Raw genomic sequence first — 22,227 nt, forward strand, 5'->3', positions numbered from 1 at the left:
CCCCACAGACAACGAACAGCCGCCTTCACAACAACCACCTTAACCACCACTGCCCAACCACACCACCCTCACTACCACCACAAACGCCAGCCACACCACCCTCACTACCACCACAAAACGCCAGCCACGCCACCATAACGCCAACCACACCACCACCGCATTTCCACCTCAGCACAGTTGCGAGAAGCCTGGCATTCATCGGGGGAGAACGGACGACGGCCGCACCCCTCCCCCCAACGACAGACACATGCGGAAAAGACGAAAGCTGTGAAGAGATGATCGCCTACAGAAGTACTCAACGAAAAACCCCGATTCAGCGAGGAAAACGCCCTGCTTCTGGAAGCTTCGCGCGCGTACTGGAAGGGAGGGGCGAGGGCCGTGGAGATAAAAGCGAGCGCTGAACGCAGCGAAGTGGTGTGTGTGTCGTCGGGGAGAACCGTGTGTGTGTCGTCGAGGAGAACCAACAGTGTGTGTGTCGTCGAGGAGAACCGTGTGTGTGTGTGTCTTCGAGGAGAACCAACGGTGGGTGTGTGTCGTCGAGGAGAACCGTGTGTGTGTCGTCGAGGAGAACCAATGGTGGGTGTGTGTCGTCGAGGAGAACCGAGTGGTGGGTCGTCGTGGAGAAGCAAGAGGTGAGGCGAGTGGAAGTCAGTCGGTGGAGGTCTGGGCTCGTGTGAGAGTGTGGAGTTGTGGGCAGCCACACTGGAGCCTGGAGTCTGGGGTCGCCGCAGTCGGTGAGGAGCTGGAGAGGGTCCAAGAGGGTCGCCCAAGCAAGTCACCACGAGGGTGGAGGTAACCTGCGGCGGCCTCTTGGAGTTCCTTCGGTCAACCAAGCTCCTTGGACATAAAGACCCTAAAGGGTCCAGTCTGACCCCCTTGTCTTTGAGGGGGTCTTTTTCTTGCTTTTGTTTGTGTGGAAGTTGTGGCGCCGTGTCCCGTTAAGTAGAGAAACTGTTAAGTGATTGTACATGATTAATTATAGACGGTATTAGCTCCTTCCTTTGCATTGTGTTTGGCTGTATAACTGCATGCGTGTTTCACCCATTTATTGCTTGATTGTATACGTGTGTAAAATAATAAATATGCTTATTTGAATGTGAACCTGTTCGTCGTGTCATTTTCCCCATTGAAACGCCATATTGCATTTTGGATTGGTTGCGGGCTTTTTGATGGCCGATAAAAGAATCGGGTCCAGCGAGGTCTCACGATAATGCCCCGCTCGGTTATCCCAGAACGGAACGAACCGCTTAAGCGGTTCGTGTCCAAGCAGACCTCGCTGAGGTACGGTCTCTCGGTAGGCTGCCCGCGCGAATAATTAGGTATATCGACAATTCGGCGATTGACCCTGTCGCGCGTGGGTAGAATATTGACTAGGCCGTGGTGTGCGCTTGGAGCACACCCGTGACTGGTTTTCGACGTTGTTCCGGAAAGTCGCGACTGAATTGTCCGTCCGGTGGGCGTACAGCCGCGATTCGGCTAAAAAGCGGCTGTCCGCACGCTAGTGGGCATGAATTCGTAACAATATATTCCCCATCGTAACTACAGGAGATCATAATTTTGAAGTTTCACGTCGATTGATGAAGCGGTTCAAGAGAAAGATTTTTTTTTCATTCAATATGGCTGCCAGACCATATGAAATAAATTATTCATGAATACTCTGGTATGTTCAAGGTTTAGGGAACATCGTGTGAAGTTTCCCTTCGATCTGTCCAGCTGTCTGGAGAAGAAGATTGTGGTGAATTGAGGTGAATTGAGGGACATGACGCGGGATCACATGTTGTGCGTCTCGCGTATAAGGGGAGGTCTCCGCGGTACGGGGGATTGTCCCCGGGGCATTGCCATTTACATCGGGTGTTCACTTGATGCTCGTTGACTGAAGGTGCTCATTGACTGGTGAGAATGGAGATTATATCGAACTCCGTGCTTACGCGGATTTAGTCTGCAATGATTAATCGCACATGTATACGTTACTGCTTATGTACTCCTAGCTGAACCTGTATTCCCCGGTGTGCCCGCAGAAGCGGCTCCAATCAAATGGAATAAAGCCTAAACTCTGAAGGTTCATCTCTCGCTCTCATTTCAATTTATTCCATTTGGTTTTCTCGGCTCTCTCAACCAACGATGGACAAGATCTACAAACCAGAGAGGTTCAACGCAGACCCAAACGCGACTGACGCAGAAATGAAATGGTCGCATTGGTTCTGTTCCTTCTCACACTATCTGACCATCATCGAGGAGGGAGCTGACAAATTTGCCGCTCTCGTGAATCATGTCTCGCCCAGCGTGTATAGGCTCTTCTCGGAGTGCGACACTTACGAAGCAGCGATCGACGTGCTGCAAGCGCTCTACGTGAAGCCCAAGAACGAGGTATACATACGACATCTTCTCAACACACGCAAGCAAGCAGCCGGGGAGACAATCGATCAGTTCCTGCAAGCTCTGAATCAGCTGGGAAAAGACGGCAGCTTCCGGGCCGTAAGCGCCGAGGAACACCGAAAGGAAGCCACACGGGAGGCATTCATCCAAGGACTCAGATCAGCCCACATACGGCAACGCTTACTAGAGAAAGCGCAACCCACTCTTGACAAGGTAGTCGATCAGGCACGAGCGATGGATACGGCTCAGCAGCAATCTGAGTCATTTGGGACACCGATGCTGCTAATGAACGCTGCTACGATGGGAACCCAAGGAACCCCACTGGCACAGACACAGCCAGACATAGGGGATGGAGAAACACCCGAGGAGCCGGATACCCAGGCCACGTCAAACTCCTCAGCAACTGCTCCGGTTGGTAAATGCTTCTTTTGTGGGTACAAAAGGCACCCTCGTCAAAAATGTCCCGCCAGAGATGCCACATGCATGAATTGCGACAAGAAAGGGCATTATGCCAGGGTATGTAAATCTACTCTAAGGAGAAATAAACCCACTTCTGCGGCTCTCTACTCGCAAAATAAATTAACTGCAGCCTCCCCGGGGAATCTATCCAAGGCTATCATCAACGTACGAATTAACGGGCATATGGCTGAGGCACTGATTGATACCGGTAGCTCTGAAAGTTTCGTCAACAGCTCGCTAGTGAAGGGCAGGAAATGGATAATCCACCCGACTGACAATACGGTATGCATGGCCGCCACCTCACTACAATCCCGCGTACGAGGGTACTGCAATGTTGAATTGGACGTAAAAGGGTACACGCATCGGGATGTAAGGGTACTGGTGCTTCGTGATTTGTGCGCAGACGTAATTCTGGGTCATAATGTTCTCAAGCAGCACACGAGCGTCGAAATACCCTTTGGAGGAAGCAAGCCTCGTCTATTTTTAAATGCGTTGACCACCGCGGAGGTGACGTCCCCCCAGCTGTTCGCTAACTTGTCGCCGGTCTGCAAACCGATAGCGATTAAATCGCGGCGATATACCACTGCTGACATGAATTTCATCACTTCAGAGACCAAGCGATTACTGGAAGAAGGAATTATAGAACCGAGCGATTCGCCATGGCGCGCACAGGTGTTAGTAACCAGCAGTCAGAACCATAAGAAACGAATGGTTGTCGATTATTCCCAAACGGTCAATCGCTTTACCCAACTCGATGCCTACCCCCTGCCGCGCATAGACGAGATGGTCGAACGCGTGGCCAATTATAAGGTATTCAGTACCATCGACTTGCGAAGCGCCTATCATCAAATTCCCATCCGAGAGGAAGACAAACCTTACACCGCATTCCAGGCAGGTAGACGCCTCTACCAATTCAGGAGGATTCCGTTCGGTGTCACGAATGGAGTAGCTTGCTTCCAACGGGTTATGGACGACATCATCTCAGATGAAAACCTCAAAGACACTTTTGTTTACGTGGACAATGTCACAGTGTGCGGTAAGGATCAGGGGGAACATGATAGGAATCTGGACAGATTCTTGAGCATTGCTAGAAAATATAATCTGACCCTCAACTACGAGAAATGCGTATTCTCGGCAAGGTCAATTGACCTTCTCGGCTACACGATAGCCGACGGCACAATTAAGCCTGATCCTGAACGATTGCGCCCACTTCGTGAGCTACCCCCACCTCAGGACCTGCAGGCAATGCGCCGGGTGATCGGCATGTTCGCTTACTATGCAAGATGGATTTCGCAATACTCCGAGAAAGTACATCCCCTAGTGCATTGCAAAAACTTTCCACCAGATGCCGCTGTTGTAAGAGCTTTCCACAACCTCAAGGATGATATCAGTAAGTCCGTGGTTTTATCGATCGATAGCTCGGTGCCCTTTGTGGTGGAAACCGACGCTTCAGATCACGCCATAGCTGCTACACTTAATCAGTCTGGGCGGCCGGTCGCGTTCTTCTCGAGAACTCTCTCTAGAAGCGAGCAGAGACACTCAGCGATAGAGAAGGAAGCGTACGCCATCGTCGAAGTGCTGCGGAAATGGAGACATTATTTACTGGGAAACCACTTCACGCTCGTTACGGACCAACGATCCGTGGCATTCATGTTTGATGGGAAAAATAACGGGAAAATTAAGAATGAAAAAATTATGAGATGGCGGATAGACCTAGCTTGCTACAGTTACGACATTGTTTACCGGCCCGGGAAGGAAAACCCTGTTGCAGATACCTTCTCTCGGGTCTACAGTTCGGCAACAATCAGTCAGGCTTTGCAAGACCTACACGTGTCTCTCTGCCACCCAGGGGTAACCAGAATGGCACATTTCGTGCGCAGACAAAATCTTCCCTATTCTGTTGAAGATATTAAACAAATGAATGCTTCATGCCCTGTTTGTGCTGAACTAAAACCCAGATTCTATGGCGCGGCTTCTGGCAGACTGATCAAGGCCACTTCCCCCTTCGAGAGACTAAACATCGACTTCAAAGGGCCCCTGCCGACCGAGACAGACAACAGATACATATTCACCGTTGTTGATGAATATTCAAGGTTCCCTTTCGCATTTCCGTGCTCGGATATGACCTCGGGCACTGTCGTGAGATGTCTCTCTGACCTCTTCGCTATGTTTGGGAAACCTTCGTACATACATTCAGACAGAGGGCCGTGTTTCATGTCGGCCGGGCTAAAACAATTCCTACTAGAGCTCGGCATAGCAACTAGTCGAACGACGGGTTACAACCCACAGGGAAACGGGCAGGTGGAACGGTATAATGGAGTTATTTGGAAAGCCGTAACTCTGGCGCTGAAATCGAGAGGACTGGGCCCCGAGCGGTGGGAGGTTACTCTTCCCGACGCTCTGAATTCCATACGCTCTTTGCTCTGCACGTCCACCAATGCAACTCCTCACGAACGAATGTTTACTCACCAGCGACGTTATGTTGACGGTCAAACGGTGCCCAACTGGCTGACCCATCCCGGAACAGTGTTCATGAAACGCCCGGTACGACAAAGCAAGTATGAACCCCTGGTGGAGGGGGTCGAACTCATTGACACTAATCCAGAGTATGCTCATGTCAGGCTCCCGGATGGCAGGGAGACCACTGTGTCGGTTCGCCATCTGGCTCCCTCAGGTACTCCTCCCGCAGGTACACCACCTTCTGGCACTCCTCCTTCTGACATCCCCTCCCCAGGTGTTCCCCCCCAGGAACTCCACCGGGCGACGGGGCTGCCGCGTTCCACCCGAGAGCGATCGAGGAGTCATCCCCGGCACAAGTCGAGGCTCACCAAGAGGATCGGGAGTCTCCCTCAAGTGAAACTGCCGTTTACTCCCGGAGAGGTCGACGAATAAGGCCCCCTCGACGACTCAATCTGTAAAGGGGATTATCGGCATTCTCGCTGCTCATGCTCCTATATGCTCATTATATCATATATCGATGCTCATTTCCATGCTCCTACAACTCAAAATAATCACTGCTTGGCATGTATGCTTCTGTAGACCTATTAGTCCGCGTTGCTTGAAATGTATACTCCTATAGTGCTAAAGCAATCATGGTGTGTAAGATGGGCCCCTAGTTGCATTTTAAAGGTGGGGAGAATGTGGTGAATTGAGGTGAATTGAGGGACATGACGCGGGATCACATGTTGTGCGTCTCGCGTATAAGGGGAGGTCTCCGCGGCACGGGGGATTGTCCCCGGGGCATTGCCATTTACATCGGCTGTTCACTTGATGCTCGTTGACTGAAGGTGCTCATTGACTGGTGAGAATGGAGATTATATCGAACTCCGTGCTTACGCGGATTTAGTCTGCAATGAGTAATCGCACATGTATACGTTACTGCTTATGTACTCCTAGCTGAACCTGTATTCCCCGGTGTGCCCGCAGAAGCGGCTCCAATCAAATGGAATAAAGCCTAAACTCTGAAGGTTCTTCTCTCGCTCTCATTTCAAAGATTTTATATAAGTTTTTGGTTAAATCCAATATGGCTGCAAAACCATGTGACCTTTGATGTCATACGTGTGAACATTTTGTTCCTCATGGATAGGCGGTCATACATGTAACGTTTCACCTCAATCTGTTCAGCCGTTTCAGAGAAGATTTTTGAAGGTTAAAATAAAAAAATGATAGATATATATATATATATATATATATATATATATATATATATATATATATATATATATATATATATATATATATATATATATATATATATATATTGTTGTGGTTGACGAAATTCGCAAACCACCATTCAGGTCCCTTAGGTGAGATATCTCTGTAAGTATATGTGTAGTTAGGCCCAAACCCGTTGTTTAGAGGGAATAAATGTCATTCATGCGGGCTGCGACCCTTCTAGATAGCCGTTTTTCTTTTACTATCTTTATTTTGGACCAGCCGCCATTACGACCACCACCAACCACGTCTCAACAGCCATCACACAACAACCACCAACCGCAACGCCGCTTCACAACAACAACAATGCCAACAGCTACGACCTTTACCGTCACATCTCGCTCTCGCAACCATCGCATCACCGCCATTTCCGCGCCGCCTGTGGGCACCGATACTGGACTCGTGCAGGGCGCGCACCGAGCAGCGTGTGCAGAAACATCACAGCCTTTCCGAAGAAAACGGATCAAAAACGACTCACGCCCACTTCTGTTCCGTCCTATCGGCGAGCGTGGGGCGATTTGGCCCCCCCCTCCAGGTGCGTTGGAGTAATATCGCTATATGCAATTTCATGGATCAAAAAGCATTCACGCCCACGTTTCCTCGGTCCAATGGGGAGCCAGCCAGAGGTGAAGGGTCGAAGGTAAAGGGTCGAAGGCGAAGGAGCGAGGCCCCGGGGGCTATAAAGGGCTGCGTTCGCTCACCAAACAAGGCAGTTCGGAGTCGGTGGAGTTGGGAAGAGCCAGTCAAGAGAGGAGTCGGAGAAGGCAGTTGGACGGAGCTGTGGAGAGTTGGAGAGGTGGCGGCGGCGAAGGCGGTCGAGGGGGTGCCCGTGTCAGAGTCGGGGAGCTGCGGAGGGGAGAGGCCGGCAACGCGACCGAGGTCGTGGTGGAGACGCTCGTCGCGGGACCCGAGACAGGGAGATATCCTCCTTTCCCCGAGCATCAACAACCCCCTCCTGTTTCCCCCCGCGCTGAGATAGTGCGAGAAGGGGGCCGCGTTCCCACCCCATACCAGGCAGTCCCAGCGAGGCCCGCGGAGTCGGGGCGCCAGCGCCATTTTGCGGCTCATCACCAGACGGGTAGGCTCGACGTGGTCTCGGCCCCAGGCCGTCTGCCCCATCATCGTGGAGGGTGGTCCCTTTTTCTTTTGCTTTGAGTATATGTGTTGTCGGCGCCATCTGTGAAGTAAAACTGTATAAGTGTTGCCGTGTGCTCGGTAGTCGGTGGTATATCTGCATTGTGTTTTGCTTTTACATTTGCTTTTTGTGTATTATTGTGTATTTCTTCTTTTACATTTGCTTTTGGTGTAATTGTATATGGGTGCTTTCCGTTTGCCGCGAAAGAAATGTGCTTTATGTTGAACTGTTTTCCCATTTCGCTTCGTCTTTTCCTTCATTGAATCTCCATCTTACTTCACGTAAAGGGTTGGTCGTGGGCTAAAACGCCCGATAATTAATCGAACCGTCCAGGTTGACGATAACACCGCTCGGTTATCCCGATAGTACGGAACGGGTCGCTTAAAGTGGCCCGTGTCCGAAGTCGACCTGCGGCGAGGTGTGATCGCCCAGTCTACCCTCCGTGTGGGTACTTAGGTAGGTCGAATTTGGCGAGCAACCCTATCCCACGCGGGGGGCCGATTGGCACGATCGTGGTGAGGCCGAAAGGCCCACCCGTGACTAGTTCCCGGCGTTAGTCCGAGAGGGTCACGACGGGATTGTCCGTCCGGTGGGCGACGTGCCGCGATTCGAGTTACGTGGCCGTTCGCACGCCGGCGGGCGCGAATCCGCAACACTGGTGTCAGGTCGTGCGATATAAACACATCGCCCTCCTCGCGGCACTGGTATCGGAGAACGGGAAAACGGGCTCTCCTGTCTCCAGCTAAATTCACGGGAATCGGTCCAGGGGTGAGAGGAGCGATCCCCGATTCCCTCCAAATTACGAGCGAGCTAAATTAACCCTTTACGAGAAATAAGATGGCGTCTCAAGGCGAGCGGGAGCCGGGGGTATTAGAAATGGATGTAGAATGTGTAGAATCCATGGTCCAGGATGAAATCCCCGTGCAGGAAATGTTGGTTGTGCAGGAACACGAACTCGCCCAACTGAACCCAGAGCCCGAAATAGGTGCGGCGGCGGCCGCGGTGTATGACACCTCCCCTCCCCCCCTCCGCCCAAACCCCCCGATCCTTGCCGAATCGGCTCACCCAAGCGCACCCGACATGGCCCAGCTATGCGCCATGCTGGCGGAAATGACAGCGAAGATGAATGCGAACATGAACAAGCAAATGAATGAAGTTAAAACGAGGATGGATGCGAATACACAACAAATGAACGAAAAAATGGATGCGAATACACAGCAAATGAACGAGATGGAAACAAACATGAAGGAAGAAATGAAAGGGCTGCGGGGTGAGACGCGGAACATGGGCCGAAGCCTGCAGGCGGGCATGAAGGCAGTAACCGGGGAGCTCAAAATGGCGACGCCACGTGTGGGAGCGAACGAGCTGGGAGGGAGTGCAACGGCTGTCGGGCCCGCGGTGGAGGCGGGTGAAAAAATAATTCGGGGGACGTGTTGGGCGAGGGTCGTGACGGTAACCGAGAGGGACAAACTAATTGGGGTGACGGAGACGTGCACGAGGGAGATAACAAGGGAAGAGACGGAAATAATAGTTGAGACAAGGGAGGTAAAGGGTGAAGAGGTGACTGAGTTGGCAGAGACACGGGAGATGGGAACGATAGAGGGAAGACTACATGATGAAGACGGGGTAAGAGACGCACACACACACACGGAGGTAGTGGAGGACAACGGGGGTGAGCTGGTGGACTGGGTGGGGACCCAGTGCGAGCAGCTGGATGGCCTCCTCCAGGAACGAGGGGAGGGAGTATGCCCCCTTGAGGCGAGTCACGACCAGGTGAGTTCGGTCGTGCTTTGCGAGGTTTAGAGGAGGAGTGCTGTGGACAGGTGCACGGAGAGCTTGGGGGGTATAGAGGCCCCGGAGACCCTTGTGGGGACACAAATCCCCAGTATGGTTGTCCCTGTGTGTGTGGTGCAAGGTGTGAGTGCGTCCCCGTGTGTGGAAGCGTCCCCGTGTGTGAGTGGTGTGGTGGCGATTGTGCCGGAGTACGTGCTTCCCAGCACGCCGTGTGTAAAAGGGGCACCGCAAGTGGAAGAGGCCGTGTGTGTGAGTGAAACGGCCAGTATGAATGGAGCACCACGTGTGAGTGGTGTGGTGGCGAGTGTGCCGGAGTGTGTGCTTCCCAGCATGCCGTGTGTGGGTGAGGCACCGTGTGTGAGTGTCGCCATGTGTGTGAGTGAAACGGCCAGTATGAGTGAGGCACCGCGGGCGAGTGCCCCCGCGTGTGTGAGTGGTATGGTTTGTGTGAGGGAAATGGCACGATTGAGTGGAAGGCCGCGAGTGAGTGGAGCCACGTGTGCGAGGGAGATGGCATGCGTGAGTGAAGGGCCGAGTGCAAGGGAGACCGTGTGTGTGAGAGAGCGGTATGTAAGGGAGATGTCGGTGGGCATGTGTGAACATGCAGCCGCCTCTCCCGGTGCGAGTTCAATGGAGTGGAGTGTGAGCGTCGTAACACGCAGGTGTGCGTGGGTCGAATGGCGACGACGGCGACATGAGAGGAAAGAAAGCCGGGTGGCGGCTGTAGTTGTTTCGGGGACCGTGCCGGGTTCACCCAGCACTGAGCACGAGGTCCGTGCTGTGCAACGCACGAGGCCCCCACGTGCTCGCTTGCGAGAGTGAAGTCCCGGTCCGGAAACGAGCGCGGTGAATGTTGCCGATCCCGCGACGGACAAAGTTTAGGCAGGATTACGGATTTGGACTGGACGGGTTCTCCACGCGATCGTGTGTGTTAAGCTCCAACGGGCAACGCACATGTGTTCGCGTGGGGAACCCCTCGAGACGTGGGGCTTGTGTTTTTTTTATGCGCACGGTGATGTCATGGCTGCACGTGGGGTTGGAATCCGGCAGGAGGGGTATCCCTGCCGGATAGTACCGTCCAAGGAGGGACGAGGTACACGTGCAGCTGCATGACGTCACGGGCAGGTGCAAAGTGCGCGAGCTGTGAGTTGCCACGCTGGTTCTGCGCATGTAAAGAAAAAAAAAAAAAAGCAAGCCTCACTTTCGGGTGCACAGGATTCCTGGGCAAGGGGTGGAAGACCCCCTTGACCAGGGCACAGGATGGAAACTAGTTAGGGGGAAGGGTTAGCTTAGTTAGACCGACTTCATGGGGCAGGGGTAAGTCCTCATGGAGTCCGTGGAATGGATTAGTTAGAGGGATTGTAGCCAGATTTAGGTTGGGAAAGTGATTTTTGGGACATATGAGGACATGGACAGACTTGTGAGTGTGTAGAGGGGACGTAGTTTAGCTACGTAGTGTTAAAAGGAACGTGCTTTAGTGTAAGGGATGACGTGGGAGCACGAGTTAGTTGGGGGAGGTAGTTAGAAGGATGGCAGAGTTCAGCGGTGTATGTGTTGAAGAGTTGTGAGGTGAGTACATGATGAGTGAGTGAGGCCAGCGGGTCTGTGTGAGTGGAGCGAATGGGGAATGCATGGTGCGATGAGTGATTGGGGGGAGGAGTGACTCCCGCCCAAGGGACCCCAGGGTCAGTGTAGACTGAGTTAGTGGGTTAGTCAAATTAACAAATATGGAAGTCGTTTTGTTGTTGGTGGGGAAGTAGGCTCGAAACCCGTTTGGAGGGCTGCAGGAGCCCTGTTGACAGGCTGGGAGCGTGGTGGCGAAAGGTGAGTATCGCTGAGTGGGTACCCCGGGCACCAGGCTAGTCTGTCGTAGTAGGCCAAGGGCCCATGGGGGGCCGGGATAGCGTAGTGGGCACGGGTGCGCCTGCTTGGTGCGGGGGCCCGGGGCGCCATTAGCCGCGTGGGCAGTGTTGTGGGCACGGTTGACCCTCGGAAAGGGGCCTGGGAAGCCAGCCTGCCACGTGTGCGTTTCAGGGGAGGTGCCATGGGGGGCACTCCCCGGTGTTTAGGGAGCTGGTAGGCTCGGAGGCAGTGTAGTGCCCGGGGTGCCATAGCGGGAGATTCGGCAGAGGGTCGTGCCTGCCAAAGGGAGCCACGTGTCCCAGCCATGAGACCGTGTGAGGGCACGGAGAGAAAATTGGGGGGCGAGGCCCGAAATTGTGAGGAAACCAGCACAGGCGACGGGAATCTGGGTTGTTAGAACCAATAGTTTAAGCGCGAGGAGCTTGTTGAAAGCCCCGGGGTAGTTTAACAGTTAAATGGTTAGGGTAGATAGGAAGTGTACCCCTCCGCACCATCCATCCCTTCACTCTCGTTGTGGGCCGCTGGACCCACTTTGTGTTATAGATCGCTGAAGTCTGGGGAGGCCATTCTGAGGCTTCGTTGGGCCTCGACACAGGATGCTAGCTCTCCCTTGTTCCCCTCCGGGAAGGGAACGTAGGGGTTGGGAGTAGGCTAGGTGACAGGATAGGTTAGCCGAACAAGGACAGTACAGGGGGTTAGGGGACGATTTATAGTGGGGAAGTAAAAATAAAAAAATAAGTTGGGGCTAAATTGGGGTTTGACAAATTAAGGGAGTGGGTATAGACAGTGACAGGCAAAGGCGATAGGTTGGGAGGGAGACCGTAGGGTAGGTCCGAGCCCGCCTTCCGAGTGGCCAGCACCACCGCACTCCCCCCACCAACCTCCACTGAACGGCGAAGGCTGGCCAGCTTCATCGGCAGCTGTTGTTTTGCTGCAAGGCCTGTGCCGGCTGGATCGGCTGCAGCTGCTGTGCTGCAAGGCCTGTACCGGCCGGATCGTCTGCAGCTGTTTTCTGCAAGGCCTGTGCCATCGGCTGGCCGTGTTTTGCTTCAAGGCCTGTGCCGGCCCACTTCATCTGCCGGCTGGCTGTTTTTCTTCAAGGCCTACACCAGGCCAGTTCATCTGCCGGCTGTGTTTGCCTGCAGCGGCCTTCTTCTGCGGGCTGTGTTTGCCTGCTGCCTTTGCCATGCCATGCCCACTGCCCCTGTTCACCAGCCCCCGTTCAATTCTGCGTTGCCCCCCCCCCCTGTTCATTGCCATGTGCGCCAGGATCAAGGCAACAGTTTGCAAGCTGCGAGAACTGCCCTGTTGGCAGCTACAACACGGGCCTGCAGTGGCGGCCGTGCACCATGTTTGTGTCCATCCATTCATCCATCCATTCGTTGTGTTCATTGCATGTGCCACTTGAGCTGGCACGGAGACTGCGTTTGTGCAGCCCATGCACCGTTGTGGTTCACTGCGTTCAGTTCAAAAGGGAAGGCCTTGGACTGCGTGTGAGCAGCCGGCCACGTTCCGTCACCTGCATTGTTTGAGCCAGAGACTGCATGCGGGCAGCCTGGCTCCCTGCTAACTGCTTTCTTTTTGCAGAGTTCAGTGATCCTGGGCCATGGTTTAGTGTAAAATTTGTAAGTTAAGGGTAAGATGTGCTGTAAATATGAGTGTGCCCCCGGCATGTCTGTCCTAGCGCCGGCAATTTTATTTAAGTCGTCCGTGTGAGTGAGTTTGTTTAGGTAGTTACTCAGCCCTCAGGTTATTTATTTTGGGGACACGAATACCATGAATGTCGCACTCAGGGATCCGTAGGTAAAATGTACGAGGGGAAAACTACACATGATGGCACACGAAAATTTGACGACTCGGGACGAGTCTGTAAAAAGGGGAGGGGGTAGTGTTGTGGTTGACGAAATTCGCAAACCACCATTCAGGTCCCTTAGGTGAGATATCTCTGTAAGTATATGTGTAGTTAGGCCCAAACCCGTTGTTTAGAGGGAATAAATGTCATTCATGCGGGCTGCGACCCTTCTAGATAGCCGTTTTTCTTTTACTATCTTTATTTTGGACCAGCCGCCATTACTACCACCACCAACCACGTCTCAACAGCCATCACACAACAACCACCAGCCGCAACGCCGCTTCACAACAACAACAACGCCAACAGCCACGACCTTTACCGTCACATCTCGCTCTCGCAACCATCGCATCACCGCCATTTCCGCGCCGCTTGTGGGCACCGATACTGGACTCGTGCAGGGCGCGCACCGAGCAGCGTGTGCAGAAACATCACAGCCTTTCCGAAGAAAACGGATCAAAAACGACTCACGCCCACTTCTGTTCCGTCCTATCGGCGAGCGTGGGGCGATTTGGTCCCGCCTCCAGGTGCGTTGGAGTAATATCGCTATATGCAAATTCATGGATCAAAAAGCATTCACGCCCACTTTTCCTCGGTCCAATGGGGAGCCAGCCAGAGGTGAAGGGTCGAAGGTAAAGGTTCGAAGGCGAAGGAGCGAGGCCCCGGGGGCTATAAAGGGCTGCGTTCGCTCGCCAAACAAGGCAGTTCGGAGTCGGTGGAGTTGGGAAGAGCCAGTCAAGAGAGGAGTCGGAGAAGGCAGTTGGACGGAGCTGTGGAGAGTTGGAGAGGTGGCGGCGGCGAAGGCGGTCGAGGGGGTGCTCGTGTCAGAGTCGGGGAGCTGCGGAGGGGAGAGGCCGGCAACGCGACCGAGGTCGTAGTGGAGACGCTCGTCGCGGGACCCGAGACAGGGAGATATCCTCCTTCCCCCGAGCATCAACAACCCCCTCCTGTTTCCCCCCACGCTGAGATAGTGCGAGAAGGGGGCCCCGTTCCCACCCCATACCAGGCAGTCCCAGCGAGGCCCGCGGAGTCGGGGCGCCAGCGCCATTTTGCGGCTCATCACCAGACGGATAGGCTCGACGTGGTCTCGGCCCCAGGCCGTCTGCCCCATCATCGTGGAGGGTGGTCCCTTTTTCTTTTGCTTTGAGTATATGTGTTGTCGGCGCCGTCTGTGAAGTAAAACTGTATAAGTGTTGCCGTGTGCTCGGTAGTCGGTGGTATATCTGCATTGTGTTTTGCTTTTACATTTGCTTTTTGTGTATTATTGTGTGTTTCTTCTTTTACATTTGCTTTTGGTGTAATTGTATATGGGTGCTTTCCGTTTGCCGCGAAATAAATGTGCTTTATGTTGAACTGTTTTCCCGTTTCGCTTCGTCTTTTCCTTCATTGAATCTCCATCTTACTTCACGTAAAGGGTTGGTCGTGGGCTAAAACGCCCGATAATTAATCGAACCGTCCAGGTTGACGATAACACCGCTCGGTTATCCCGATAGTACGGAACGGGTCGCTTAAAGTGGCCCGTGTCCGAAGTCGACCTGCGGCGAGGTGCGATCGCCCGGTCTACCCTCCGTGTGGGTACTTAGGTAGGTCGAATTTGTCGAGCAACCCTATCCCACGCGGGGGGCCGATTGGCACGATCGTGGTGAGGCCAAAAGGTCCACCCGTGAATAGTTCCCGGCGTTAGTCCGAGAGGGTCACGACGGGATTGTCCGTCCGGTGTGCGACGTGCCGCGATTCAAGTTACGTGGCCGTTCGCACGCCGGCGGGCGCGAATCCGCAACAATATGTATGTATATATATATATATATATATATATATATATATATGTATATATATATGTATATGTATATATATATATATATATATATATATATATATATATATATATATATATATATATATGTATATATATATGTATATGTATCTGCCGAATCACGTGACGAATGACGTCATCAATTCTTTTTCTGTGAACAAATTTATCCCAGGATGACCCTCAAAAATTTTCATACTGATCGGATGTAATGTTCTACATATGCAAGTATGAGGTCACAACAAAGGCACCTATGACGTCATAAAAAATCACACTTATTTCCCATGAAGCTTACTTGACGTGTGCCAAGATTCAATTTTTTCCTTGGTTCGGTTTCAGAGAAAGAGATCCAAAGTTTTTCTGTTTTTCCAACATGGCTGCCACACCACGTGACCTATGACGGTGTACTCGTCATTAAAACATTCTATAAGAATTGTCGCTTCGATGGTGTAAATTTCGTCTCAATCTGACAAGCGGTTGCAGAGAAAAACATTAAAGTTCTGTGAGTTAATGTTAAAAGTTAAAAAACATGAAAGTTAAAAAACATAAAGACACACAAACAAACATAAACAAAAAAAAAGACATTGTGCAAAGTGAGATACTTGCAAAATCCACCCCCCCCCCTTTTCAGAGGTTGCCATGGATACATCAGTGTCCATTTCATGAAGATTAAAATTGACAATCTTAATCAAAACTCAGGTCATTCAGATGAAAATTGATTATTTTAGAAGTTTGACCTTGAGTTCACCTTTGACCTTTTGACCTCAAAAATAGTTGGTTTCCAAATTCAGTGATGGACTATGCAAATACTGCTTAATTTTCAGGTTAATCAGATGAAAACGAATTAATTTTAGGATAAAAATTTATGATTTCAGAAGTTTGACCCCGAGTTGACCTTGGACCTTTTGATCTCAAAAAGAGTTTGTTTCCCAATTCAGTAACGCACTATGCAAATTCTGTTCATATTTCAAGTCGATCGGATGAAAAAAAATGACGATTTTTGAAATGTGACCTGAAGATAACCTTTGACCTCAAAATCAATCAGCTTCTCAGTTGAGACGACCTCTACGACTTAGTGAAGTTTCGTGAAGATTGGTTTTAAATTGTGACCTGTAGGTAGGTAATTGACAGACAAACAAACAGACAGATAAAACAAGAAGAAGACGTCATGCATCGCACAATACTTGCAAAATCCAAAAAAACTAATTTGACCTCAAAAATAATTGGTGGTTGAATTAAATAACCAAATGTGCAACTTCTCTTCAAATTTCAAGTGAATCAGATGAAAATTGACAATTTTAGAAATTTGGCCTATGTTGACCTTTTTGTCTATGTTGACCTCAAAAATAATTGGTGGTTGAATTCAGTAAGATGATATGCAAATCCTGTTCAAATTTCAAGTCTACGGGAAGAAAATTGAGGATTTTAGAAATTCCAACTTAGTTGTTGACCTTTGCCCTATGTTGACCTTTTGGCCCATGTTAACCTCATAAATAATTGGTGATTGAATTTAGTAAGATGATATGCAAATCCTGTTCAAATTTCAAGTCAACGGGAGGAAAATTGAGGATTTTAGAAATTCCAGCTTAGTTGTTGACCTTTGCCCGATGTTGACCGTTTGGTCTACGTCTTGGTTTTTCAAACCCGGGGCGCGACCCCAAGTGGGGTCGCCGAGCAAATTTCGTGGGGTCACGGGCGTCCGCTTGCAGCAAAAAAAAATTTGTCTATTTTCGATCAGTGTTCGCTTTTATGGGATGTAATATAAACGGTTCGTTCAAAGTATGGGAACTGGCGCAACATGACGCTTGGAATGGGATCCAGCCGATGCGCGGGCTCACTGAAGGGCGGTTCATTTTGGCAGGAAATTAGTGGTTTGATCCACGGCCTCTCAGACTCAGACTCTGACTCTATCATTAACGTCTATGTATTCACGTCTCCACGTACGACTCGAGACCTTATTTGTGATGGCAGCACCAGCCTCCAACAAATCTCGAGAACGTTCTTACCAGGATAAATTTCTGGACCTTGGATTTTACTACGTGGTGGATAAAAGTGGGGCACAGAGGCCTCAGTGTGTCATTTGTTTCGATGTGCTTTCTACGGAGTCTATGAAACAAAATAAGTTGCAGAGGCATTTGACTACAAAACATGCGCCTTATTAGGATAAGGAGAGAGCGTTCTTTGAGAGGGAACTTCTTGCACTCAAGAATACGCGTCTTGACAGAGAGGGTACATGCCATCAGACCAATTCTCGGGCATTAGAGGCCTCGTATCGAGTGTCGCTCCATGTTGCCAAGACTAAAAATCCTCACTCCATTGCGGAAGAACTCGTGATGCCATGTGCAAAGGATATGGTATCTCTGATGGTTGGGGAGGAAGCGGCGAAGAAACTGGCAGTTATACCCCTCTCTGACAACACCATCCAATGCAGAATTGAAGATATGAGTCTGGACGTAACGGCTCAGGTTGTACAGAAGATCAATGAATCGCCGTGGCACGCCATACAGTTGGATGAGTCCACTGATATCGCATCGTACGCGCAACTCATCGTCTGGGTCCGCTTCATCAAGGCTGATAACTTTGTCGATGAGCCTCTGCTCATCAAACCATTGGAGGCCACCACCAAAGGCGAGGACATTTTTGGGAAAGTAGAGCAGTTTTATCGTGACCATGATCTGGACGTCGGAAAGTTGCTCGGTTCTACAGCAATGTTAGGAGTGCGTTCTGGATTCAAGGCTAAATTGCTTGGGGTGGCTCCTCAGACCTCCATAGTACACTGCATGATTCACCAAGAAGCGCTCGCCTCTCGTACTTTGCCAGAAACCTTGCAAAGCGTGCTCTCAGAAGTTGTAAAAATGGTGAATCACATCAAATCAAGCACCCTCAACACTAGGTTATTCAGGCTATTCTGCCAGGAGATGGACGCTGACCATAAGAATTTACTATTCTACACTCAGGTCAGATGGTTATCTCGAGGAAACCTTCTGCGCATTTACGAGCTCAAAGATGAACTGAAGGAGTTCCTACGCACACAAGGGAAAACGGCATGGGTGGCGTTGCTTGAGTCAGACTCTTGGCTGTCAGAACTGTGCTATCTCGTTGACAACTTTGAACGTCTCAATGTCCTCAACCGCTCCCTCCAAGGCAAAGACGCCAACCTCATGATTTTTCACGACAAAATGAGCGGATTTCTGGAGACTCTAAAATTACTGGCAGACAAAGCAGCTGTTAAGCACTTCAGCCTTTTCCCCCGTCTGGTGGAGCATTGAACGACCTGCCAGTACGATGATACTGAGCTCGACAGTCTTTCTGGGGAGATAGCACGTCACCTTCGGTCGCCCATTGAACAGTTCGAGTACTATTTCCCTGAGCTGGATGTGCAGTCCTTTTCTGTGTTTCGGGACCCTTTCACAGCTCCACTGGACTCGATTGCTGATGAAGATGATACAGCACAGGAAGAGTTTGTACAGCTCCAGCAGGATTCAGGAGCGCAGGCTCTTGCGCGGACGAATTCGTTGTCGACATTCTGGTGCAAAATGCTGCCGTCGTACCCGACCCTGTTGGTCGCTCATTAAGGTTCTCATGCCATATCCTTCATCATACTTTTGTGAGCAGTCGTTCTCCACCATGGTGGTGATTAAAACAAAGTACAGAAATCGCCTCGAAATGGAGCATGATATGATCCTGGCATTGTCATCTACTTCTCCACGAATAAAGAAGTTGGTTTCTGAAAAACAGGCTCATCCTTCTCACTGATATATCTAAATGTCATTTGGACTAAACTTCTGAAGCATTCAACTGTACTATTTGGATACTGTCGGCTATTCTCCGTTTTCTCGTCAATGAACACATGACGATGGTGAATAAAGTAAACAGTAAATTTTCTTGTGTCAAATGAAATGTTATCTTATATATTATGAATTGAGTTTTGAATCTTTTGGGTCGCGCGATGTTGAGAGGTTCTGAAATTGGGTCGCCACTAAAAGAAGTTTGAAAACCACTGGTCTACGTTGACCTCAAAAATAATTGGTGGTTGAATTCAGTAAGATGAGTTGAAAATCCTGTTCAAATTTCTTGTCAATCAGATGAAAATTGAGAATTTTACAAATCTGTTGACCTTTGGCCTATGTTGACCTTTTGACCTCAAAAACAATCGGCTTCTTCCTTATGACAAACTCTCCCATGCGGTGAAGTTTCGTGGAGATCGGTTTAAAATTGTAACCTGCAGGTGATAAACAGACAAACAGAATAAGAAAATCGACTGACCGATCAACTTGAAAAAATCTTCGATTTTGCAAATAACAAACAAACCCAAATACAACACCCTCTCCTCTGGTGAGGGTTTTGAAACCAATTTTGAGTGATAAGGCATAATTTATTGATCGGTGGTGCCTGAGATATGGGTCTTGTATATTTCCTCTGGTGTGGACACAACCTACCTCCAACAGGTGGCCAAATAGCCAATGGCTCGGCGGTCCTGGGAAGGTGGCGATGAGATGCAAGTTGGCGCGTACTGCCAATAGCAGACGAACTGCGTGCAGCGATACGAACACTGTGACGGTCCCAATGAATACTCCGAGTATTGCTGGAAAGAGAAATTAGATCAGCCTTTATTACTGGTGGTCGTTGTAATTTAGCTCTTTTATGAGCCTTGACTTCGCCAAAAATAAGCAAAGAAATAAATTACAAAACGTCCTCATCATGGTACATTTTCCTGCTGAACCAACACAAACATCGTCATATATCACACCATCATTTCCCTGTGTTTATGGACTGTGCTCGGTTCTACTGTGCTGTTTATGGACTGTGCTGTTGATTGTTATCTCCATACATGTGTTACAGAAAGTGGAATAAAGCTCTCCCAGGTCGTGTGTGTGTGTGTGTGTGTGTGTGTGTGTGTGTGTGTGTGTGTGTGTGTGTGTGTGTGTGTGTGTGTGTGTGTGTGTGTGTGTGTGTGTGTGTGTGTGTGTGTGTGTGTGTGTGATTACGATCCATGCATGTCTGCATGCCGCCGCCACCAGTCATCATCTCCACAAGCGGTCCCACCGAAGCTCAGCCCCATCCATCCATGGCGGGAGGGACAAAGCGCACCAATTTGAGAGGGTCAACAACGCGCATCAAGCTGCATGGCTAATCCACGTCCCAAACACCTTGGCCTCACCAACGTTGATATATTCAGTTACCTCACCAAAGCTGTTATATTCAGTTACCTCACCGAAGCTGTTATATTCAGTTACCTCACTGAAGCTGTTATATTCAGTTACCTCACCGAAGCTGTTATATTATACTCACCGAAGACGCTCGAAGCTCGGTCCCACCCTCAACAGGATTAAGCCCTCCAAGCTGCATAGCCAGGCCACGTCCTAAATGCATATCGATCACGCATGTACGTGGTGGTCGTCCTCATGGAAGCCGCCACAGCTGCAGGCCAAGGCCACATTGCAAACACATGTCAAATGGCGAAACGTATGTAGGCCTCTTTCCCACCAAAGCTGCTGCCCTCGTCACGGTCTTCGCTCCCATCGAACATGTTATCCGGCGCGTCCTTGGGTCCCATCAGTCCACGACGAGAAGGAGGCAGCAAAGCGTGCCGCCTCCCCTTCACCACCATCGTGTGTGTGTGCGTGTGTGTGTGTGTGTGTGTGTGTGTGTGTGTGTGTGTGTGTGTGTGTGTGTGTGTGTGTTCATCAAAGCAGTGTTTCAGACCCATTCATGTTCCTTATCTGTATTAATAAGCCTGCTGTTGGCTCAGTGGTTAGGGTGGTGGCTTGGGATCCTCGGGTCCTGAGTTCAAGTACCGTTGGCTGCTGAATTGATACACCAGGAGGATGACTCAGCCTGTCATCCTTCCGAGGTCGGCAAAATGAGCACCAGTGTACTAGTAAGGGCGACACTGCATCAGCAGCATAGCCGCGTCCCAACCAATGATGCAACCAGCAGCCACAGGCTGCACTCGATAGAGAGAGATCTGTATTAATTATCTCTTTGATGTTCTGTAAAACTCTTCACATTTGTAGGTGACAACACTGAGTTGTGCAGTACCCCACCTCCCTGCTATAAGACAGACAGCAGCTGCATCTTTCTCCACTGATCTGGAAATGATTTGACACTGATCTGATGAATGGAACTTGTCCTTCAACCCTGAAAAATCTGAAAGTGGAGTAACTCTCTGTTGCTCCAAAATGATCATCAAACGAACTCACTTGGTCATCCACTGGAAGAGGTTTGGTTTCTCTAATTTCTCGGCCTCACCATCAACAATGACCATCCCTGGGATGACCACGGAGGAAAGCAGGCCTCGAAACCCACCCATAGACTGAGTATCCTCTGATTTTTCCAAGGAAACACTTGTATCGACATCGTTGCTCAGTGTACAAGGCCTTTATCCATAGCTCAGTGGAGTACTGCTCTCGCTACATATGTGCTGGCACTCCAGCATCACATCAGTCTCCCCTGGATTCTATGGAATCTAAAACTCTCAACATTATTGGAATCTCTCGTGATGAGGCCGAAGCTCAAGGTCTGTTCCTCTTACATCGCAGGCAGGTTGGTGCTATCTCTGTTTTCTACCATCTATTCTTGAACATTGCTTCCTCCACTCTCTTAGTCGTCCTATCCTCCCTTTCAGGATGCCCATGTTCTTCCATAAACCCCGTCCTGGTTAAACTTCCAAAATACAGGCTGACTCACACCTCAACTCTTTTATTCCTCAATTCTGCGGGTGTGGATCCGCCTTCCAGAGGCTGTTCTTTTCCACTCTTCCCTTCATTGCTTTAAGCAGGCAATACACTGACACTTCGTGTTGTTCCCCATCATGACCAATGAACTTTATTACTCCCATTAACCCTTCCTAACCCAACCATCTTGCTGGTTACTGTGTTTCCTTGCCTCCTTTCCAGGACCGGTCCGAGATCAAATGATACCCCAGGTAAGGGGTGTCTTCGGTGCTCCCTCTCTGTTTGTTCAACTTTTGAATAGAGTATCTTATGAGGGGGTAGCGAAGGCAGGTAGTGGTGAGAGGTTTATGAGGGCAGGCAGTGGTAAGGGGTAGCGAGGTCAGGCAGTTGTAATATTTTATTATATTTACACATGTGGTATCCGTCCAGTTATAATATATAATTATATAATATTACATTATATTATCTTATATTTACACATGTGGAAACTGTCTAGTTATAATATGATATTATATTTACACATCTGGTGGCCGGCGAGTTATATAATATT

At 50.2% G+C, this 22,227-nt stretch overlaps 1 protein-coding gene across 9 annotated transcripts in view; it reads right to left on the reverse strand.

Annotated features, from left to right (window-relative positions):
* LOC147011290 (cytochrome P450 4B1-like) overlaps nt 1-22,227 on the reverse strand; it is a 93,801-nt gene that overhangs the window by 63,696 nt on the left and 7,878 nt on the right. For 6 of the 9 annotated variants that reach the window (XM_085857375.1, XM_085857374.1, XM_085857371.1 and 3 more), the window contains one exon: nt 19,440-19,585. Coding sequence is in view for 4 of the 9 variants with exons in the window: in XM_085857374.1 (XP_085713500.1) it covers nt 19,440-19,585 (146 nt within the window). In the remaining 5 variants the exon portion in view is untranslated. Of the gene's footprint in view, nt 1-19,439; nt 19,586-19,988; nt 20,215-20,292; nt 20,422-22,227 lie in introns of those variants that run through there. The other 3 variants (XM_085857376.1, XM_085857377.1, XM_085857373.1) reach the window with 2 other exon arrangements.

Source organism: Eptatretus burgeri, chromosome 15 (genome assembly GCF_056783735.1).
Source record: "Eptatretus burgeri isolate ZD-2024b chromosome 15, Ebu_testis_v1, whole genome shotgun sequence".
In the NCBI taxonomy this organism is placed as follows: domain Eukaryota; kingdom Metazoa; phylum Chordata; class Myxini; order Myxiniformes; family Myxinidae; genus Eptatretus; species Eptatretus burgeri.